Below are 18675 nucleotides of genomic sequence, written 5' to 3'. Positions count from 1 at the left end.
CAGAGTGTTCTGCTTTCGTGCGTGTAGTTTTTCCCCTCTACAGGTCTTCAGCTGTTCCCGTGGGCCTGTGTCTTGAGTTCACCAGGCAGGTCACTTGCAGCAGAAAAGTTGGTCTTACCTGTGGTCCCGAGGCTCAAGTTTGCTCGCGGGGTGCTGCCCACGGGCTCTCAGTGGTGGCAGCAACCGGGAAGATCTGCTCCGCCCCTTCCCGGAGCCTCCGTGCAGCAGGGTTCCAGATGGATTTTGGTGTTTTCCTCTGGAATCAATAATGTGTGCAGAGAGCAGTCTCTTCTGGTTTCGCAGGCGTGTCTGCCTCTCTGAAGGTTTAGCTCTCCCTCTCACGGGATTTGGGTGCAGAGAACTGTTTATCTGGTCTGTTTCCTTCAGGTTCCAGGCGGTGTCTCAGGCAGGGGTCCTGCCGCTTCTGGGCCCTCTCCCACGGGAGCCCAGAGGCCTTATACAGTTTCCTCTTGGGCCAGGGATGTGGGCAGGGGTGGGCAGTGTTGGTGGTCTCTTCTGCTCTGCAGCCTCAGGAGTGCCCACCTGACCAGGCGGTGAGGTCTCTCTCCCACGGGTTCTGGGAGCAGAGAGCTGCTCGGGGATCACCATTTTTGACAACACCAGGGGTAACCAGATGGTTAAAAGCCAGTGTAAGAACATAAACAGCAAAATTCAGAGCAAAATAACACCACCAGAACCCATCTATCTTTTTTTTAATTAAGTTGATGTATTTTTTTAATTTACATTTAACCGACAAAAGAAATCAAACTTATACATGTTAATGGGATACCATGTGACATGCACACATATTTATATAGTATGTAAAGGACACTTCACACTCATCAAAGGAAAAAAAATCCATCAAGATGATGTCACAATTCTGAACACGTATACCCCGAATTCATAAAGAAAACATTACTAATGCTTGAATCACATATTTAATGACATTTAATAGTTGAGATATCAACACCTCTTTTTTAACCAATGAACATGTCATCAAAACAAAAACTAAACAGAGATAATGAAATTAACAGAGGTTATTAATCAAAAATACCTAATAGATATATACAGAATATTTCACCCAAATGCAAAAGATTATACCTTCTTTTCAGCACCTCATGTAACCTTTTCCAAAACTATCCATATACTCAGGCACAAAGTAAACCTCAGCAAATACAAGAATATTGAAATAGCCCCCTTTAACTTCTCAGAACGCCATGAATTAATGCTGGACTTCAACAACAACAACAGAAACAACAGAAAGCCTACAAACTCGTGGAAACTGAACACTCATGGAAAATGAGAGTCAGTCAAAGACGAAATAAAGGAAGAAATTAAAGACTTTCTAGAATTTAGGGGAAACGAAGGCATAATACTCCCAAGCTTATGGGCCATAATGAAAGTGCTGCTAAGAGGAATGTTCATAGAACTAATAAACTAATAAAGATATTGGAGGTATTGGAGAGATCCCATACTAACAACTTAACAGCACAAATGAAAGCTCTAGAACCGTAAAGAGCAAACACACCACACCAAAGAGGATTAGAGAGCAGGAAATAATCAAACTCAGGGCTAAAATCAATCAATTAAAAACAAGGATAACAATACTAACAATCAACAAATCAAGAGCTGGTTCTTTGGAAAAACTCAATAAGATAGACAAATGCTTAGCTAAGCTAACTAAAAGGCAGAAAGAATACTCAAATTAATAAAACCAGAAATGAAAAGGACACAACAGAAAATGAAGAAATCCAAAAAATCTGCACAAGCTCAACAGAGTCAACTAACCTGGACATTTGGGGGCTCCCAGAGACTGAACCAGCAATGAGCATGGGCCTGACCTAGCTCCCGAACACCCACACATATGTAGCAGTTGTGCAGCTTTGTCTTCCTACAGGTTTTTCAGCAACTGGAGCAGGGGCTGTCCTTGACTTTGCTGCCTGTCTGTGAATCCTGTTACCTTAACTGGGCTGTCTAGTCTGACCTCAGTGGCAGAGGATATAACTAGGCCTGCAATGACTTTTGTGCCAGGGAAGGTTGGTACCCAGCAGGGGGCTCCCCCTTTTCAGGAGAAGGGAAGAAGGGAGGGGTTGTGTGAGGGGGTACTGGGAGGGGTGATGTGAGCAGGATGTAAAGGTGAATAAATAAATGGAAAAAGCAAAAATATAAACGATTAATTCATTGAGGAAAATGCATGTTAAATGAACGAATAGTATCTGAAACACAGGGACCAAGTATGGGTGTTAAACTGTTACAATTGAACAGATTTACAAGTAGAAATTCTGGGCAAGCTGGGGTTGTTAAAAGGAAAGTGAGAAAATAAACTGAGTACCTCATTAGAGAAGAAGGTTACATTAAATATGAGGATCACCAAGACTTGGAAGTGTAACTGGGCAAGACATCATATAGAAAATTACATATTCAAAGGCCTAAACACATGTGCCATTCTAGCTTCTTCTGGGATGTTGAAATGTATTAATAAATTTATAGTGCCATTTGTTGAAAAATCATATTTACATTCTAGGTAGGATATATATATGTGTGTGTGTGTGTGTGTGTGTGTGTGTGTGTGTGTGTGTGTGTAGCATTTTATGAATTTCTCAGTTAATAGTAGGTTTGTGTATAGTACTCATTCACTCCTCTATTATCACCCTACTCAGTGATTTCAAGGAAAGTGATTGCATGCTAGGTTCTGATTATTTCTCTTATGGGAATGTATTGTACAATACTTAGTTTCTTCTTTGTTCTCACAGGTTATACATTATTAACTATAAGTACCTACTTCTTAAAGAAATTGAAACTGACTGTTCTGCACTCAATTGACATGTCCTGCCACAGTGGTCAGAGTTAGTTGTCAGCTAGGTACAATGGAGAATAACCTATATTAAAGGAGCCTGCATGAGGAGCTTTCTGGATTTGATTGGCTGTGGCATATCTTTGAGGGAAATTGTTTTTCTTGGGCTAATTGATTTGGAAAACCCCACCTACTCTCAAAGAGGGGCACCATTCCCCAGAGAACCCCATTGTGTTAGAGTAGAGACAGTAAATGTATACCTAGCAAGAATGAATACAAGTTCTGTTCTCTGTTCCTGATCATGCCAGCTGCCTAAAGTTTTGCTATTGTGACGTCCTACTATGACAGATTAAAAACCCTGAGCTGAAGTAAACCCTTTTGGTCCTGAATTGCTTTTGATGGGTATTTATCACAGTAATAGAAAATAAACCTAAGATACCCCACAAAGAATTACTAGGTTTCTACATCATTATAATAATATCATTGTGTATAAGAAGGCTTCTGAAATAGACCATAACACTATTTGGTGTACTAATGAATACATCAAAATCTTGGAAGAAGTAAAATGATGTGCCCACACTGACATGACTCACGATCGTGATTACTGCCAATGTTATCTTGTACTTAACATGTGATAGCTACCATGTGTTCTTCCTAAAGTGTCATGCCTAGCCATCATAGCTTACTACTTATACCTTACTACTAAGGAACTGGAGGGAAAGAAGCATCTTCCAAGTCACTAGGATAGTGAACAGTGGAGCTGAAGTTCCATTTACACTAGATTCTTTCATTTTAAAAATCACCAGAAGAGATGGTTTCTGGAATGGCTGGGGGTGTTTCCCCTTCAAACAATAGAAATAGAATGCCACTTCTGCCTATGAGCTGACTATTGAGAAGTATTACATGTATTTCTCTTGAAAAACAAAATTGTAGCTCTTCTTTCCTTGAGGAGAAGCCTAATGTTACTCATCAGAAATAAACCAGAGAAGCTATTAAAACTTTCTATTTAATCTATGAACACATTCTTCAAGGGTACATAAAAAATGCGGTTAAGAATAAAACCATTCTGTGTCTAAAACAGAACATAAGTCATATATTTTTAAAAAATAGAACTTGTAATTTTAATTGACTTCACAATTAATGTGGTAGAATCTACAGTATTTCCTGAGTATATTGAAATTAATGATGTATTCATTAGTTCACCCCACACTATCCACTTCAGTTTTTTTCTATTTGTCTACATTTGAAATCTTACTTGTATTCGAGGGAAAAAGGGCTGCGTTTTCATCATGAACTGTAATGTTTCTATTCTGTAAGGAACCTAAGCAAAGTAAAGAAAACTTTACTTTATTGACAAACTCCCATGCATGGTCCCAGGTCAGGGTTCTAATAGTCACTTAATATTTACTCCATTTACAGTGATAGTTTTCTAAATTCAGAATTGAGTTATTGTATTGCTCTGCTAATAAGCTATTCATCTGAATGCTTGACTTATTTCATCTTAAAGGCAAAGTTCCAGTTACCTTGATTGCTGTGTTTTGCTAAACATCTTTTTTATTCTCAAGTTGTGCTTTTGTACATGAAACTGATCTGATATAACCACACTGGGAAGGACTTTTTCTTAGTCATTTTACATATTTGTAATGAATTTACAACAAGCACCCAACCTCCTACACTGACCCCCTAGGCTGATCAATTGAAGGCATTTACTGGATCACCAACTGAGATTACAGGGTGTAATCTGTGACTAGGGATCAGAGATTTCTGTGTAAATTTAATTTACTCTTGTGGGGATCAAAAGCTCATTAGCACTCTATTCTTTCCAACTGAGCTGTAAGCCTGAAGCAATTAGTAATCAAAAATATTTTCTTTCATTAATATTTTTCACTGTGTAATCTGTTTTTGTTCCAATTTAGGAACCAATATGATGCATTTTAAAATTTAAAATGCACAGGCATTTCTGTTGTTGTTTTGTGTTATTATTTTCAAATAAATATTTATATACAAATTAAGCAACAGCAATAAAATAAAATCAAATAAGACAGAGTCTAGATACCCATTTCCTTTTACTTTCCAAATGAAGTGACTAATAACTTTCAAGGGATCAGGATTATTCTTGCACAAAAGAAGAAGTGAGACAACATTTTTAATCATTAACACAAGAGAATTTGCCACTTTGCAGTGGGGAAAGGCACTGAGTGCTAGCTCTGTGAGCCTGGGGGCTGTTGATGAGACACACAGATGTGTGAGAAACAGTCTCCCAGCAATGTTTAAAATGGATAGTGAATGAATAAACAGGTTTTTTATATGCTTCATCTACGGCGATCCTATCATCAGTTCTTACACGCAGGCAAAATGCAAGACTATATGATAACACAGTTTCTTTTTTAGCCCCACCAAGATCTCCAAGGAAACTATTCAAGAACAGAAAAGATGATAAATTCTGTCAAAAGCAATTTGGTTTTGTTTTGACTTTAAACACTGGCATACTTTAAAACTATGATTCATTTCTAATTATCAGTGTTGTAATAGCATGATGACAGACAATACTACAAAATAGATAATCTGTAATACTACAAACCATAGATTAGCAAAAATCCTTTATAAAAAACAAGACTTTATCTTGTCAATAACTCTCTGATAGTGCATGTAGCAGAGTAACTTTCTCTGTCTGTTCCTTTCTTTTGTTTGTTTGTGTTTTTCTTTTTATCCCCCAGCTCTGGAGACTTTAGAGAAGAGAGTCAAAATGACAGCTTTTTGGTAGGATCCAAGATCCAATGTTATTTTTATTAACTTTGAAAGGAAATTTGAATCCTTTCATTGTTAATACAGACCACAAAATTCAGTTGTGCCTTCTCTAACATACTGTAAAACTAAAGAATATTGACATTAACATAAAATGCACATATTTTAATTTATTTATACACCCTGATTATTTATTTATACAATATATTTATTTATATTTATTTACATAGTTTTGCCTTTTTCACCTCCTCTCAGTCAGTCCCTCAACCTCCTCTCCCTCACCCCCTGCTGACTCCATCTCTGTTTTCCTTCAAAAAAGGGCAGGCCTCCCATGGATATCAACCAGCCATGGCATACCCAGATGTAGCAAGACTAGACAGCTTCTCTGCTATTAAAACTGGATGAGGCAACCCGGTAGAGCTTGGGTCCCAAAAGCAGGCATCAGAGTCAGAGACAGCCCCTGGTACGACTCAAAGCACACATTTTTTGGTGGCATTAATGTTTCAGTGGGTATCTAAAGCTCTTCACACATGATGAGCACAGACTTCACTGCAGTCTTAATGGTAGCTTGAGCCATCCATGTGTGAATGTCTTCAATGGCAGCATTTAGACTACTTAACGTTTTCTTTGTATAAAACAGAACAAACTTCAATCCATAAAAAGTAGGAAATGTAATTGAAATCTGATTATTTGCAATACTTTCCATTATTTATCTCCTTATTCATCTCTTAGAATAATATGAAATAAGTCCATGATTTAATAAATAGCATTTATGAACAAAAGTAGAAATACTTTATGTCGGTTGACCTGAAGGATTACAGTTCACTCCTATGTCACACACTATGCTTGTCTTCAAATGAATGAAGACTTATTTTACCTAAACAGAGTTAGGATGCAGTGTATACATCAACTGAGTTCACATGAGATAATAAGGAGAATATTGCTAACCAAGTTATTAATAAGGAATTTTCAAAACATATAGTATTTTAGAAAAATTATTATAAAATATGCTGCACACCTTTTCTATTAAAATGAATCAAACTATACGATTCAATGAACTTCTTTGCAACTAGAATATAATTCTATACTTTAACCATTGAGTGTATTTTTAGGCACTGATCCATCACCAACACTGAATTCTTTATGGCAGACTTAAAAGTAGAAACCAGTTAGCTTTGAATCATGTCCAATAGCTTCTAGTAATTGACTTGTTGTGTATCACAACTCTTCCTACTTTTATTTTTGTGCCAAGGACTCCATTGATGGCTAAAGATACAGAGGTGAATAAGGCAGAAACTCTGAGACTCATTGGAGGGACAATGAATAATTATATAGAAGTATATATGTGCAAGGTTTAAGTAGATGACTTTGAAGGAAATAACTGGGGTTATAATACAATGAAAACATGAGAAGGCTAAGAAGGAAACTCCAGTGTACTTATGAAGGATGAGTAGAAATTTGTCAAGGTTTTATAAAACTAAAAGTCTCACATGTGGTGATGTGTTACTTATATGGCAAAGCTGTACTGGGATCTGGATTGTCCTCTGCCTAAGCCCAAAATATCTACATTGTAATTTCTGGAGCCATCTCTGTTTATGTAGCAAAGAGAATTTTTCAGATGTGAATAATCATTTTGAGTTAAAGACATTTGTCCTGGATTAGCATGAAGGGACCTAAGTCTAATTACTAGTGTCTTGAAAACAAAGAAGGAAAGAGAGTTTTGACTGGTGAAGAGGACACAAGCATGTGTGGTAGAAACTGAGACTGAAGTAAATGCTTAAATAATGGAAAAGAAGTATTAACAAGTGAAAAGACAGGGTAATGATTCTGCTTTTAGAGGTTTCAGAAACAGTCAGACCTGTTTAAATACTGACATTTGCCCTGGCATCTGATGTTAGATTATTGTTTCCAGAACACAGATACAGCACATCTGTGTTATTTTGTTCCAATGTTTTTAGCCATTTGTTGTACCAGCACTAAGGAACTAATGAAAGCATGAATTTGCACCTATAAATGCCATAATTAAACTGCTGCTGGATGTTAAGAGCCCTGTGGGGTCCTCTTAGACTCAGTGGTTAGTTAGCATTGCAAATGCAGCTGATATTGTTCAGGTTCTCAGCTCATATGTACTGTGATGTGCTGCATGCTAAAAACATGGCTCTGCTTCGGGGAGACCTGAAAACTGACCTGGACTTTACTTCCATACTCTGGGAAGATAAGTTATTCACACTGCTTCCCTCTGGAAATATTAAATTCATACATAATAAAGTCCATATTGTTTCTAAATTTCTCATAGGCCACAGGCTTAGTACACATTTTAGAAACATAATTTTAACATTAGGTTGCAAGGCTAAAATGGTAAATAAGAAATGGTTAGAAGATACTAGAAAACACATAGATAAGTCTATACTATTGCATTGAGGGTAGCAGCATAGACATCCTCAAGAGTTATTTTGAGTATAGAATCAATTATCCATGCCCAGAGTTTTGATGGAGACTCTGAAATCTGCAGTTTTGTTCATTGGATTTTCTTGCAGCTAGGTTGAAAATGAATGTGCGCAATGAAGAATATATTTTTCAGGGCATTTAGTTTTAGATTCCTTCTGAATTTCTGTGTGAATATCAGTGCTTTAAAAAGAAATATTGGAGAAATGTTGATTAAAAAATTAAGTTTGGGAAATAAAAGAAACAACTACTTTGGTGTCTTTTAGAAGAACATCTGATAGGAAGCATATCTAATTAGGGACATAGAAAGTGTAAGTCATTGACACCTGAGTGCAGAGGAACAATAAGACAGATTGAGAGCCAGCTAAAGAGTAGCCACAAAGAAAACAAACAAACAACTGAAACCCTACGAAAACTAAAAGTACCTGGTGCTGTTGAGCTAAAACGAAGTCTAGAATGATAATTTACTCATATCTATCACCATGAGAGAGGATAAAGGACGAACAAAAAGAAACAATGGTGACATGTCTAGCTGCTGTGATAGGTACTAAACTAGGAGCTGTTTTCACCAAGGAATTAGCGTGTGTGTGTGTGTGTGTGTGTGTGTGTGTGTGTGTGTGTGTGTGTGTGTGTGTGTAAAACAAAACATGGATCTTAATGGAAATATGTGGGTCAAAGTATCTAAACTTTCCATTGGTCTATGAAGTGTGAAGTGTCCTAGGATATGATGTTTAGGGAACAATGTGCTATTTCCCTTTAGTTCCTCCAATTCGTTTCCCATACTGTGACCTGGTGGTCAAGGTTCCTAAGTATTAGCATTGTACTCCACTTGGAGGAAAGAATACACTCACACACTCAAGTTTCTATGAAAGGAAGAAGCCTTCTGAGGCTACACATCTTTTTCTTTATCCATACAAAGGTAATTAGTTTTTAACATGAGGAGAGCATTGCTTTTTTTCTCAATTTTATTCCCAGCTAAAGAAATTCTGATCATTCTTGCTTTTGAGCTAAAGATATTCTTTTGTACAAACCATAAGCCATTCTACCTTGAGCTGTTATAAAAAATTAAGTCAAGCTTAATTAGGAATCTTACAGGAATATGGAAGATGTATTTTGTTTTATATTTTCTTTGATGGTTGTGTCAATGTTTTCTATGGTATCTTTTGCCCCTGAGATTCTCTCTTCTATCTCATGAGTTCTGTTGGTAATGCTTGTGTCTATGACTCCTGATCTCTTTCTTAGGTTTTCTATCTCCAGGTTTTTCTCCCTTTGTGATTTCTTTATTGTTTCTATTTCCATTATTAGATCATGAATGGTTTGTTCAATTCCTTCACATTTTGGTTATGTTTTCCTTTGAGGGTTATTTGTGTTTTCTCTTTAAGGAATTCTACCTATTTACCAATGTTGTCCTGTATCTTTAAGAGTTATTAATGTCCTTCTTAAAGACCTCTAACATCATCATGAGTTGTGATTTTAAATCAAAACCTTAATTTTCCAGGGTGTTGGGGGATCCAGGGCTTGATGTGGTGGGGGAATTGGGTTCTGATGATACCAAGTGATCTTGATTTCTTTTCCTTAGGTTCTTGCCCTTAAAAGAGAAAGGGTTTGGCACAAAGTCTGAGGGCTGAGGGCTAGTGGACATTTCGACAGCCGCCGACCCACAGCTTGAGAGCCCTGCACCGACTTTCGTGGAAGTCTGAACTGGCTGTGCAGCTTTCCTTCCTCCTTGTTCCTGCAACCATGTCCACCAACGAGAATGCTAACTCGACAGCTGACCGGCTTAACAGATTCAAGAACAAGGGGAAAGACAGGACAGAAATAAGGCACCGCCGGATAGAGGTTAATGTGGTACTTAGGAAAGCTAAAAAAGATGACCAGATGCTGAAAAGGAGGAACGTCAGCTCATTCCCTGATGACGTTACTTCTCCACTACAGGAAAACCGAAACAACCAGGGTACTGTAAATTGGTCTGTTGAGGACATTGTTAAAGGCATAAACAGTAACAATTTGGAAAGCCAGCTCCAAGCTACTCAAGCTGCTAGAAAACTGCTTTCAAGAGGGAAACAGCCTCCTATAGACAACATCATCCGGGCTGGTTTGATCCCAAAATTTGTCCTTCTTGGGCAAAACTGATTGTAGTCCCATTCAGTTTGAATCTGCTTGGGCGCTCACCAACATTGCTTCTGGAACATCTGAACAGACCAAAGCTGTGGTGGACGGAGGTGCTATCCCAGCATTTATTTCTCTCTTAGCATCTCCCCTTGCTCACATCAGCAAGCAAGCTGTATGGGCTCTTAGAAACATTGCAGGCGATGGCTCAGTTTTCAGAGAGGTAGTTATCAAACACGGTGTAATTGACCCACTGTTGGCACTTCTTGCAGTTCCTGATCTGTCATGCTTGGCCTGTGGTTACTTACAGAATCTTACCTGGACACTTTCAAATTTTTGTTGAAACAAGAATCCTGCACTCCCCTTAGATGCTGTTGAGCAGACCCTTCCTACTCTAGTTCGACTCCTACAGCACAATGATCCAGAAGTATTAGCAGACTCCTGCTGGGCCATTACCCACCTGACTGATGAGCCTAATGAGCGCATCGAGATGGTTGTGAAGAAGGGAGTTGTTCCCCAACTTGTGAAGCTTCTAGGAGCTACTGAACTGCCCATTGTGACGCCGGCACTGAGAGCCACAGGGAATATTGTCACCGGAACAGATAAACAGACTCAGAAAGTGATCGATGCAGGCGCACTTGCAGTCTTTCCCAATCTGCTAACAAACCCCAAAACTAATATTCAGAAGGAAGCCACAGGGACAATGTCGAACATTACCGCCAGGTGCCAGGACCAGATACAGCAAGTGATGAATCACGCCTCAGTCCCATTTCTTTTTTTTTTTTTTTTTTTTCTTTTTTTTCGAGTTGGGGACCCAACCTTAGGGCCTTGCGCTTGCTAGGCAAGCACTCTACCACTGAGCTAAATCCCAACCCCTAGTCCCATTTCTTGTTGGTGTCCTCTGTAAGGCAGACTTTAAGACACAGAAGGAAGCTGCATGGGATATAACCAACTATACCAGCGGTGGGACTGTTGAACAGATTGTGTATCTGGTTCATTGTGGAATAATAGAACCTTTGATGAATCTCTTGAGTGCAAAAGATACCAAACTTATTCAGGTTATTCTTGATGTCATTTCAAATCTCTTTCAGGCTACAGAGAAACTAGATAAGACAGAAAAACTCAATATAATGATTGAAGAGTATGGAGGCTTGGATAAAATTGAAGCACTACAGAGCCGTGAGAACGAGTCTGTATACAAGGCCTCTTTGAACCTAATTGAGAAGCACTTCTCAGTGGAGGAAGAGGAAGATAAAATGTGGTGCCAGAAACTACCTCTGAAGGCTTCGCCTTCCAAGTTCAGGATGGAGCTCCCGGGACCTTTGACTTCTAATGTCCAGCCAAAGCACAAAGTTGAGAGCTATGTGCTGTGCTATGCTGTGTTCTCATAAATTTGTCTTACTGTCTCTACTAAGAACTCTTTTTAAATGTGGTTTGTTATTGTTGCACTTTCACAAACAAACTATACTTGAACAGTTATAAACTGTACATACTCTATGAAGCTGTCCTCTGAGTTTATTTCTATATGGAATTTCATACCCTGTCATGTTCTGTAAATAAAGATTAAGTTCCATTCTTCTTTAAAAAAAATAAAAAGAGAGAAAGCCACAGAAAGTGGAAAGGATATCAGTTTGGCAAGTATGTGTGTGTGGCATCAGTGGGTAACAAGCTTGGCCTGTCACAAATCAAGGATTCATCTCCTGGGGCTGCAGGGTGAGGAAAGCTGGTTCTTTCTTAGGAAGTTGATAATACTCTGACTTGCAAATAGGGACCAGGAAAGATGGAGAGGGAATAAAGAGCTCCATCTTCCCTGGGTATGGAAGGATCTGTAAAAGGGCACATCGTGTTCTACTTGCTACAGAAGTAGCTACACTAATTTGGATTGTGACTTGGCTTGCATTCCCAGCTTCTTCCTGAAATCTAAACTGGGTTGTGTCAATCAATGGTGCCCCGTTACTAATCTCTCTTTCTTCCAGATCCCAAAGTCATGATGGAGAACAATTTTATTAAGTTACTTGGAAGGCATCATTCAATTCTTAATACTCAGTATTAGTCACCATGGCCGCCTCCTAAGGATGTATAGGAGGGAGACCCGGCTCACGTCCTGGGCACTTAACTTGTAGGCTAGTTGATAAAATGAATGTCAGATTGTCATCCAAATAAACAGCTTTGAGTCCTTGTTTATATAAAAAAGAGTATATCTGTATAATATTACTAATTTAACAAAAAGTCTTTTTTAATTTTAAAAAACAATATCAATATAAAGTGATAACAGACAGTAATCTTTGTAATGCAAGATATTTTGCAGAAATTTTCAGCTTTCCTCTCCACCTTAATTTCTAGAAAAATGATACACTGAGAAAGGCAAGTAATTTGTCACCAAGGCTGTTCTTACCTGACCTATTTAAGGGTTTATACATAGGACATCATTTGAAAATAATATGAGTAAATGGCCGATCAACTGTCATATGAAATGAATCTGTTCATTTGATAGGATAGCTAATGAACAACTTATGCAACTTTGGGACAATAACATAATTTATTAATACCCATTTTTTCCATTTATGAATGTACTTGTGTTTGAGCCATGTGTGGTTTATACAATGTGGTAAAAAATAAAGTCATTAACATAGTGTCTCATTCATAGAAGATATTAAGTAAAAAGCAGTTTTTAAATAATTACAAAATTATGTATAATGCATACGTTATTATAAAATATAATTAGAGGTGCTATTAAGCTCTAGAAATGTAGGTCAGACAACAATTATGATTAAAATTTCTATGTTCATCAGTGGGCTTTTTTTTTTAATTCTAAGCCTACCTACATCTAGAGCACTAAAATCAAACAGATTATCAAATTATTGTGAAAACAAGGGGTCCAAACTTGAATCTTCTTTTGTATTTTATACTATGATATTCTTATATGTCACATTATTTATTTAACAGCAATTTGGTAAAAGGTTATAACAAGTGAGAAATATACTTTTGATTCATATTGTCTGTAGATGGGCAAAGAAAGAAGTTTTCTGGTTTAGAAAATCTCTGACTGGCAATACTATCTTTAAAAGAACTTGGCATTGAGCAGGACCACTTTACCTTAAAGTCTATTAATTAAGCAATGAGTTAATTATATGTGTCTCTACCTCCAAGAAAAAGAGAATGACACCCTTTACAATAGTCATAAGTAACATAAAATACCTCAGTATGACTTTAACCAAGCAAGTGAAAGATCTGTATGGCAAAAACATCAGTTCTCTGAAGAAAGAAATTAAAGAAGATCTCAGAAGATGGAAAGCTCTCCCATGTTCATGGATTGGTAGGATTAATATAGTAAAATGGCCATCTTACCAAAAGCAACCTACATATTCAATGCAATCCCCATCAAAATTGCAACTCAATTCTTCATAGACTTATAAATAATTTGCAAAATCATTTGGAATAACAAAAAACCCAGGATAGCTAAAACTATCCTCAACAATAAAAGGATTTCTGGGGGGTGGAAATCACCATCCCTGACCTCAAGCAGTATTACAGATCAATAGTGATTAAAAAAAAAACTGTATAGTATTTGTACAGAGACAGGCAGGTAGATCAATGGAATAGAATTGAAGACCCAGAAATGAACACATACACCTAGGGTCACCTGATCTTTGACAAAGGAGCTAAAATCATCCATTGGAAAAAAGATAGCTTTTTCAACAACTGGTGCTAGTTCTACTGGGTATCAGAAAGTAAAAGAATTCAAATCAATCCATTCTTATTGCCCTCTACAAAGATCAAGTCCAGGTGGATCAAGGACTTCCAAATAAAATCAAATACACTCAAAATAATAGAAGAAAAAGTGGGAAAGAGCCTTGAACACATGGGCACTGGGGAAAATTTCCTGAATAGAACACCAATGCCTTATGCCTAAAGATCAAGAATGGACAAATGGGACCTCATAAAATTGCAATGGAGGTTAGTAGCCAATATATACAAAGAAATCAAGAGGTTTGACTCCAGAGAATCAAATAACCCTATTAAAAATGGGGTACAGAGCTAAACGAAATATTCTCAGTTGAGGAATATCAAATGGCCAAAAAGCACCTAAAGAAATGTTCAATATCCTTAATTATCAGGGAAATGCAAATCAAAACAACCCTGAGCTCATACCTCATACCAGTCAGAATGGCTAAGATCAAAAACTCAGGCAATAACAGCTGACAGTGATGATTTGGAGAAAGAGGAACACTCCTCCATTGTTGATTGCAAGCTGGTACAACTACTCTGGAAATCAGTCTGGAGGTTCCTTAGAAAATTGGACATAGTACTACCCAGGGACACAGCTATACCTCTCCTGGGCATATTTCCAAATGATGATCCAACACATAAAAAGTCACATGCTAGTTTGTTCATAGCAGACTAATTTATAATAACCAGAAACTGGAAAGAATCCAAATGCCCTTCAACAGAGGAATGGATATAGAAAATGTGGTACATCTGCACAATAGAGTACTACTCAACTATTAAAAACAATGAATTTATGAAATTCATAGACAAGTGGATGGAACTAGAAAATATCATCCTGAGTAAGGTAACCCAGTCCCCCCAAAAACACAAATGGTGTGCACTCACTGATAAGTGAATATTAGCTAAAAAGCTCTAATTACCTAAGATACAATTCACAGACCACATGAAGCTCAAGAAAGACAACCAAAGTGTGAATGCTTTAGCCCTTCTTAAAAGGGGGGAACAAACATATTCATAGGAAGAGATATAGAGACAAAGTTTGGAGCAGAGACTTAAGGAGTAGCCATTCTGAGTCTGCTCCACCTGGGGATCCAGCCCATATTCAGACAGCTACCAAAGCCAGACTCTCTTGCAGATACTTAGTAGTGTATGCTGCTGGCAGCCCGGTATTGATGTCTCTTGAGATGTTCTTTCAGAACCTGAAAAATACAGAGGGGGATCCTCAAAGCCAACCACTGGTCTTATAATGTGGTCACCAATGGAGGAGGTAGATAAAGAACTGAAGGAGCTGAAGGGGTTTGCCACCCGATAGGAAGAATAATGTCAACCAAACAGAACCCCTACAGTGCCCAGGGACTAAACCACCAACCAAAGGATACACATGGAGCGACTATGGCTCCAGCCACATATGTAGCAGAGAATGGCCTTGTCTGGCATCAGTGGGAGGAGAGGCCATTAGTCCTGTGAAGGCTCAATGCACCAGTGTATGGGACTGCCAGGGTAGGGAGGCAGGAGGGAGTGGGTGGGTGGGGGAGCACCCTCATAGAAGCAGGGGGAGGGGTGGATGGACTAGGGACTTTCTGTTGGGAAAAACATGAAAGGGGATAACATTTGAAATAAAAATATCGAATAACTGCCACCAAAGTAGACAATATTGATGAAGCCAAGAATGATGACAGGATCCTGATATAGCTGTTTCCTGAGAGGCTCAGACAGAAAGTGACAAATACAAAGGCAAATGCTAGCAACAAATCATTGAACAAAGAAAGGTGTCCCTGTTGGAGGAATTAGAGAAAGGATTGAAGGAGCTGAGAGAGCTTGCAAGCCCGTAAGAACAACAATATGAGCCAACCAGAGCTCCCAGGGACTAAACCACTACTCAGAGACTACACATGGACAGACCTATGGCTCCAGCAGCATATGTAGCAGAGGATGGCCTTATTGGGCACCAATGGGAGGAGAAACCCTTGGTTCTGCCTTGGCTGGATCTCCCAGTGTAGGGAAATGACAGGGTAGGGAGGCAGGAAGAGGGGGTGAATGGGATATGGGGCTTATGGATGGGAATCTGGAAAAGGGAATAACATTTGAAAAGTAAATTAAAAAAATCCAATTAAAAATAGTAAAAAGAGAAAAAGAATTAGTGGAAGTTTTCAAAACATATTCAATGCTGTATGAAAAAAATAAGGTAGTTAAGACTTAGAATATAGAGGAGTAGCCAACAATACTTTTAATGATGTAGACATACTCTCTGTGTAGTTCTGATTTCTTTTTAGCATCTACATCAAAAATAATTACGACTATAAGTGAAGATAGTTTTAAGATTTTCACAGAAACGTCAAGTCTCAAGAAACACCTAAGTCCTAGAAACTGTAAAATATATTCTTAAATACAAATCCATCATAATTCTGAAACTGACAAGTTGTACTCTGAACCTTGAATGAACACATGACACATTTTTATAAACATTATTGATATGTTCCATGGTTTGTATTTCTTGACACAATTTTAATTCTGTCACCAACTAAAATGTGATAACTTTGAAAATGTGTTTCAGTACTTCCTGTTTCTCCTTTCTTAATTCATTTTTAAATATTCTACTAATTCTTTGAGAATTTTATAAGATGACTTCTAAATGTATTCGTTCCTAAAAGTCCTCCCCTTACCACACTCTCAATCCTTCCACTTCGTTCCTAAAAGTCCTCCCCTTACCACACTCTCAATCCTTCCACTCCTCCCCACCCACCTTTGAGATTCCTTCTCCTCTTCTTCCCTTGTCCCTTTCCTGCTCCTAATGACCCATTTCTTTCTCTTCTTTATTTCCTATCTAGTCCAGTTTATACTGCCCAGTTAGTTTGAGAGTGGGGCTTCACTGGGTGTGTCTTCAACTCACTAGTGTTCACATACTTAAAGAAAATTGACTGACCCTCCCTCTCTTAGCAGCTATCAAGTGCTAATAAATCCTCATTGGGCGGTGCAATTATGTATCCATCATTTTAATTCTGTGCTGGGATTTTGTCTGGTTGCAGCTTGCTTAAGTCTTGTCCATGCTATCACAATCACTGAGTTTAAATGTATATCTGCTCTGTTGTATCTGAAAGAAAAAATTTCTTGAAGTTACCCTCTATTCCTGACCTTTACAACCTTTCCATCTCTTCTTCTCTAAAGTCCCCTGAGTCTTGAAGAAAGGTATGAATATCTGATTTAGGTCCTGCCACCTCGCAGAAATTTGTTCTCAGCACATTAACCAGTTGGAGAGTCTCTATGTTGATTGCCATTCACTACAAGAAGAAGCTTTTGTGTCAAAAAGAGTAATATCCTAATTTACCTAGAGAATATGTTAACTAAATAAGTAAAATATTATTTAAATTTTAAGGTAGTAAAATTTAAATTTGAGATGTTAACATAAGTTAAACTTGCTGACTGTTAGGCTGTGTGAAACTTTTAAAATTGAAATTCCATTAGAGACAATGTAGATCAGTTCAAGAAAGCAGCTGTATATTCAGTGGTTAATATAAAAAGTACTAAATGTACTTCTTTATTGAGTAAGGGGATGGCTATCTCCCATTATTTTTTAGTAGTCTTTAAAAACTCTCTACTCAGAAGTTGAATTATTTTAAAGCCGAGGGGGAAAAATCCTAATGGAAAAGTAAGATCCCAACTCCAATGCCTGAAACCATGTAGCACAGTTTCTAAATGGGAAAAGAGGAAGAGAGAAAAATGTGATGAACCCTTAATACTCTAAGCTTCTCTAACTGAGATGTGGTAGTAATTGCTTTTTATTCTTTTGTGCCATCTCCTGGAAATGGTAATGCTTTCAAGTGAGGATCAAAGAGAATGACCTACATACAAAATAGATTATAGTATGTAGTTACATTTTCATCTTTTGTAATATGCTTTTTGCAACCATTCTTCTAATAAGAAACACAGCATAATGCTACTCATTTTTTAAAATGAGTTGCCACTGAGGTCGGATGGGGTATTTGGGAACCAGAAAAGAAAAAAAAAGATGATTTTGTCCAAGGTGTCAATACCAACATATGAATCGGTATGAACACACCATGCTTACATAGTTAAATAAAGTTCAAGATTCAGAAATATACATTCAGAATAGATATATTATCTCTCTGTCTAATGGGATGAATGTATGAGTGTGTTATGTGTATGTGTTTCTCTATTTGTGTGTGCATTTTGTGTGTGTGTGTGTATGAAAGAAACAGAAATATTAAATCTATTGTTTTATAGCCACAAAAACTCTTATAATTCAAATGTTTTAATATAAGGTGGAAAGAGAGAATGCTATAAAGGTGGAAAGAGAGAATGCTATAATCCATAGTCACATTGAATACACAAATGAATTTTATATTTTTTTGTTCCAAAACTGGTCTGTTGGATTCTCATGTTCATCACAGGGTTCACTAGGAATATCACAGGGAAAGGTATGTCTTGTCAAACCATGACAAGATGGTCTCGTCCCTAATAATGCAAATCTTCTGAGGGAGCAATACATTAAGACAGTATTCTTTCACCTGTTGCACTAGATATTCCCAGTGACGAAAAGTGCCCGAAACTAGGACCACATTCAGTGGCAGCAGGAGAAAGGAGAATGTCTCATTTGCAATATTCTTTCCCTTAACAGGTTAAAAATGTATCTTATACTCTAGTGATACCTACAAAGTAATAGTGGTTTGTCTTTTCTGTCATGCATTTGATAACAGAAGGTAAATTAAATTTTATTTATTGAGTTTTTCGGTAGGGTTGTGTATTGAAACTTATCACAAAGGTAGAGATTATCACTTGATAAGTATATCCAAATCCTCAATTCCTTCTTGTAGAACCATCCCTCCTTTTAAAGA

At 37.6% G+C, this 18675-nt stretch overlaps 1 protein-coding gene across 1 annotated transcript; it reads left to right on the top strand.

Moving 5' to 3' along the window:
- Positions 1–9724: 9724 nt before the first annotated feature.
- On the top strand, positions 9725–11426 carry LOC116895508 (importin subunit alpha-1-like). Its single transcript, XM_032896757.1, is given in 4 exon segments — positions 9725–10095; positions 10097–10851; positions 10967–11344; positions 11347–11426. Coding segments are annotated over 4 exon segments (1584 nt in total).
- Positions 11427–18675: the final 7249 nt, after the last annotated feature.

This window comes from Rattus rattus, chromosome 3, assembly GCF_011064425.1.
Source record: "Rattus rattus isolate New Zealand chromosome 3, Rrattus_CSIRO_v1, whole genome shotgun sequence".
NCBI lineage: Eukaryota > Metazoa > Chordata > Mammalia > Rodentia > Muridae > Rattus > Rattus rattus.
This window is presented reverse-complemented; position numbering and strand designations above follow the sequence as displayed.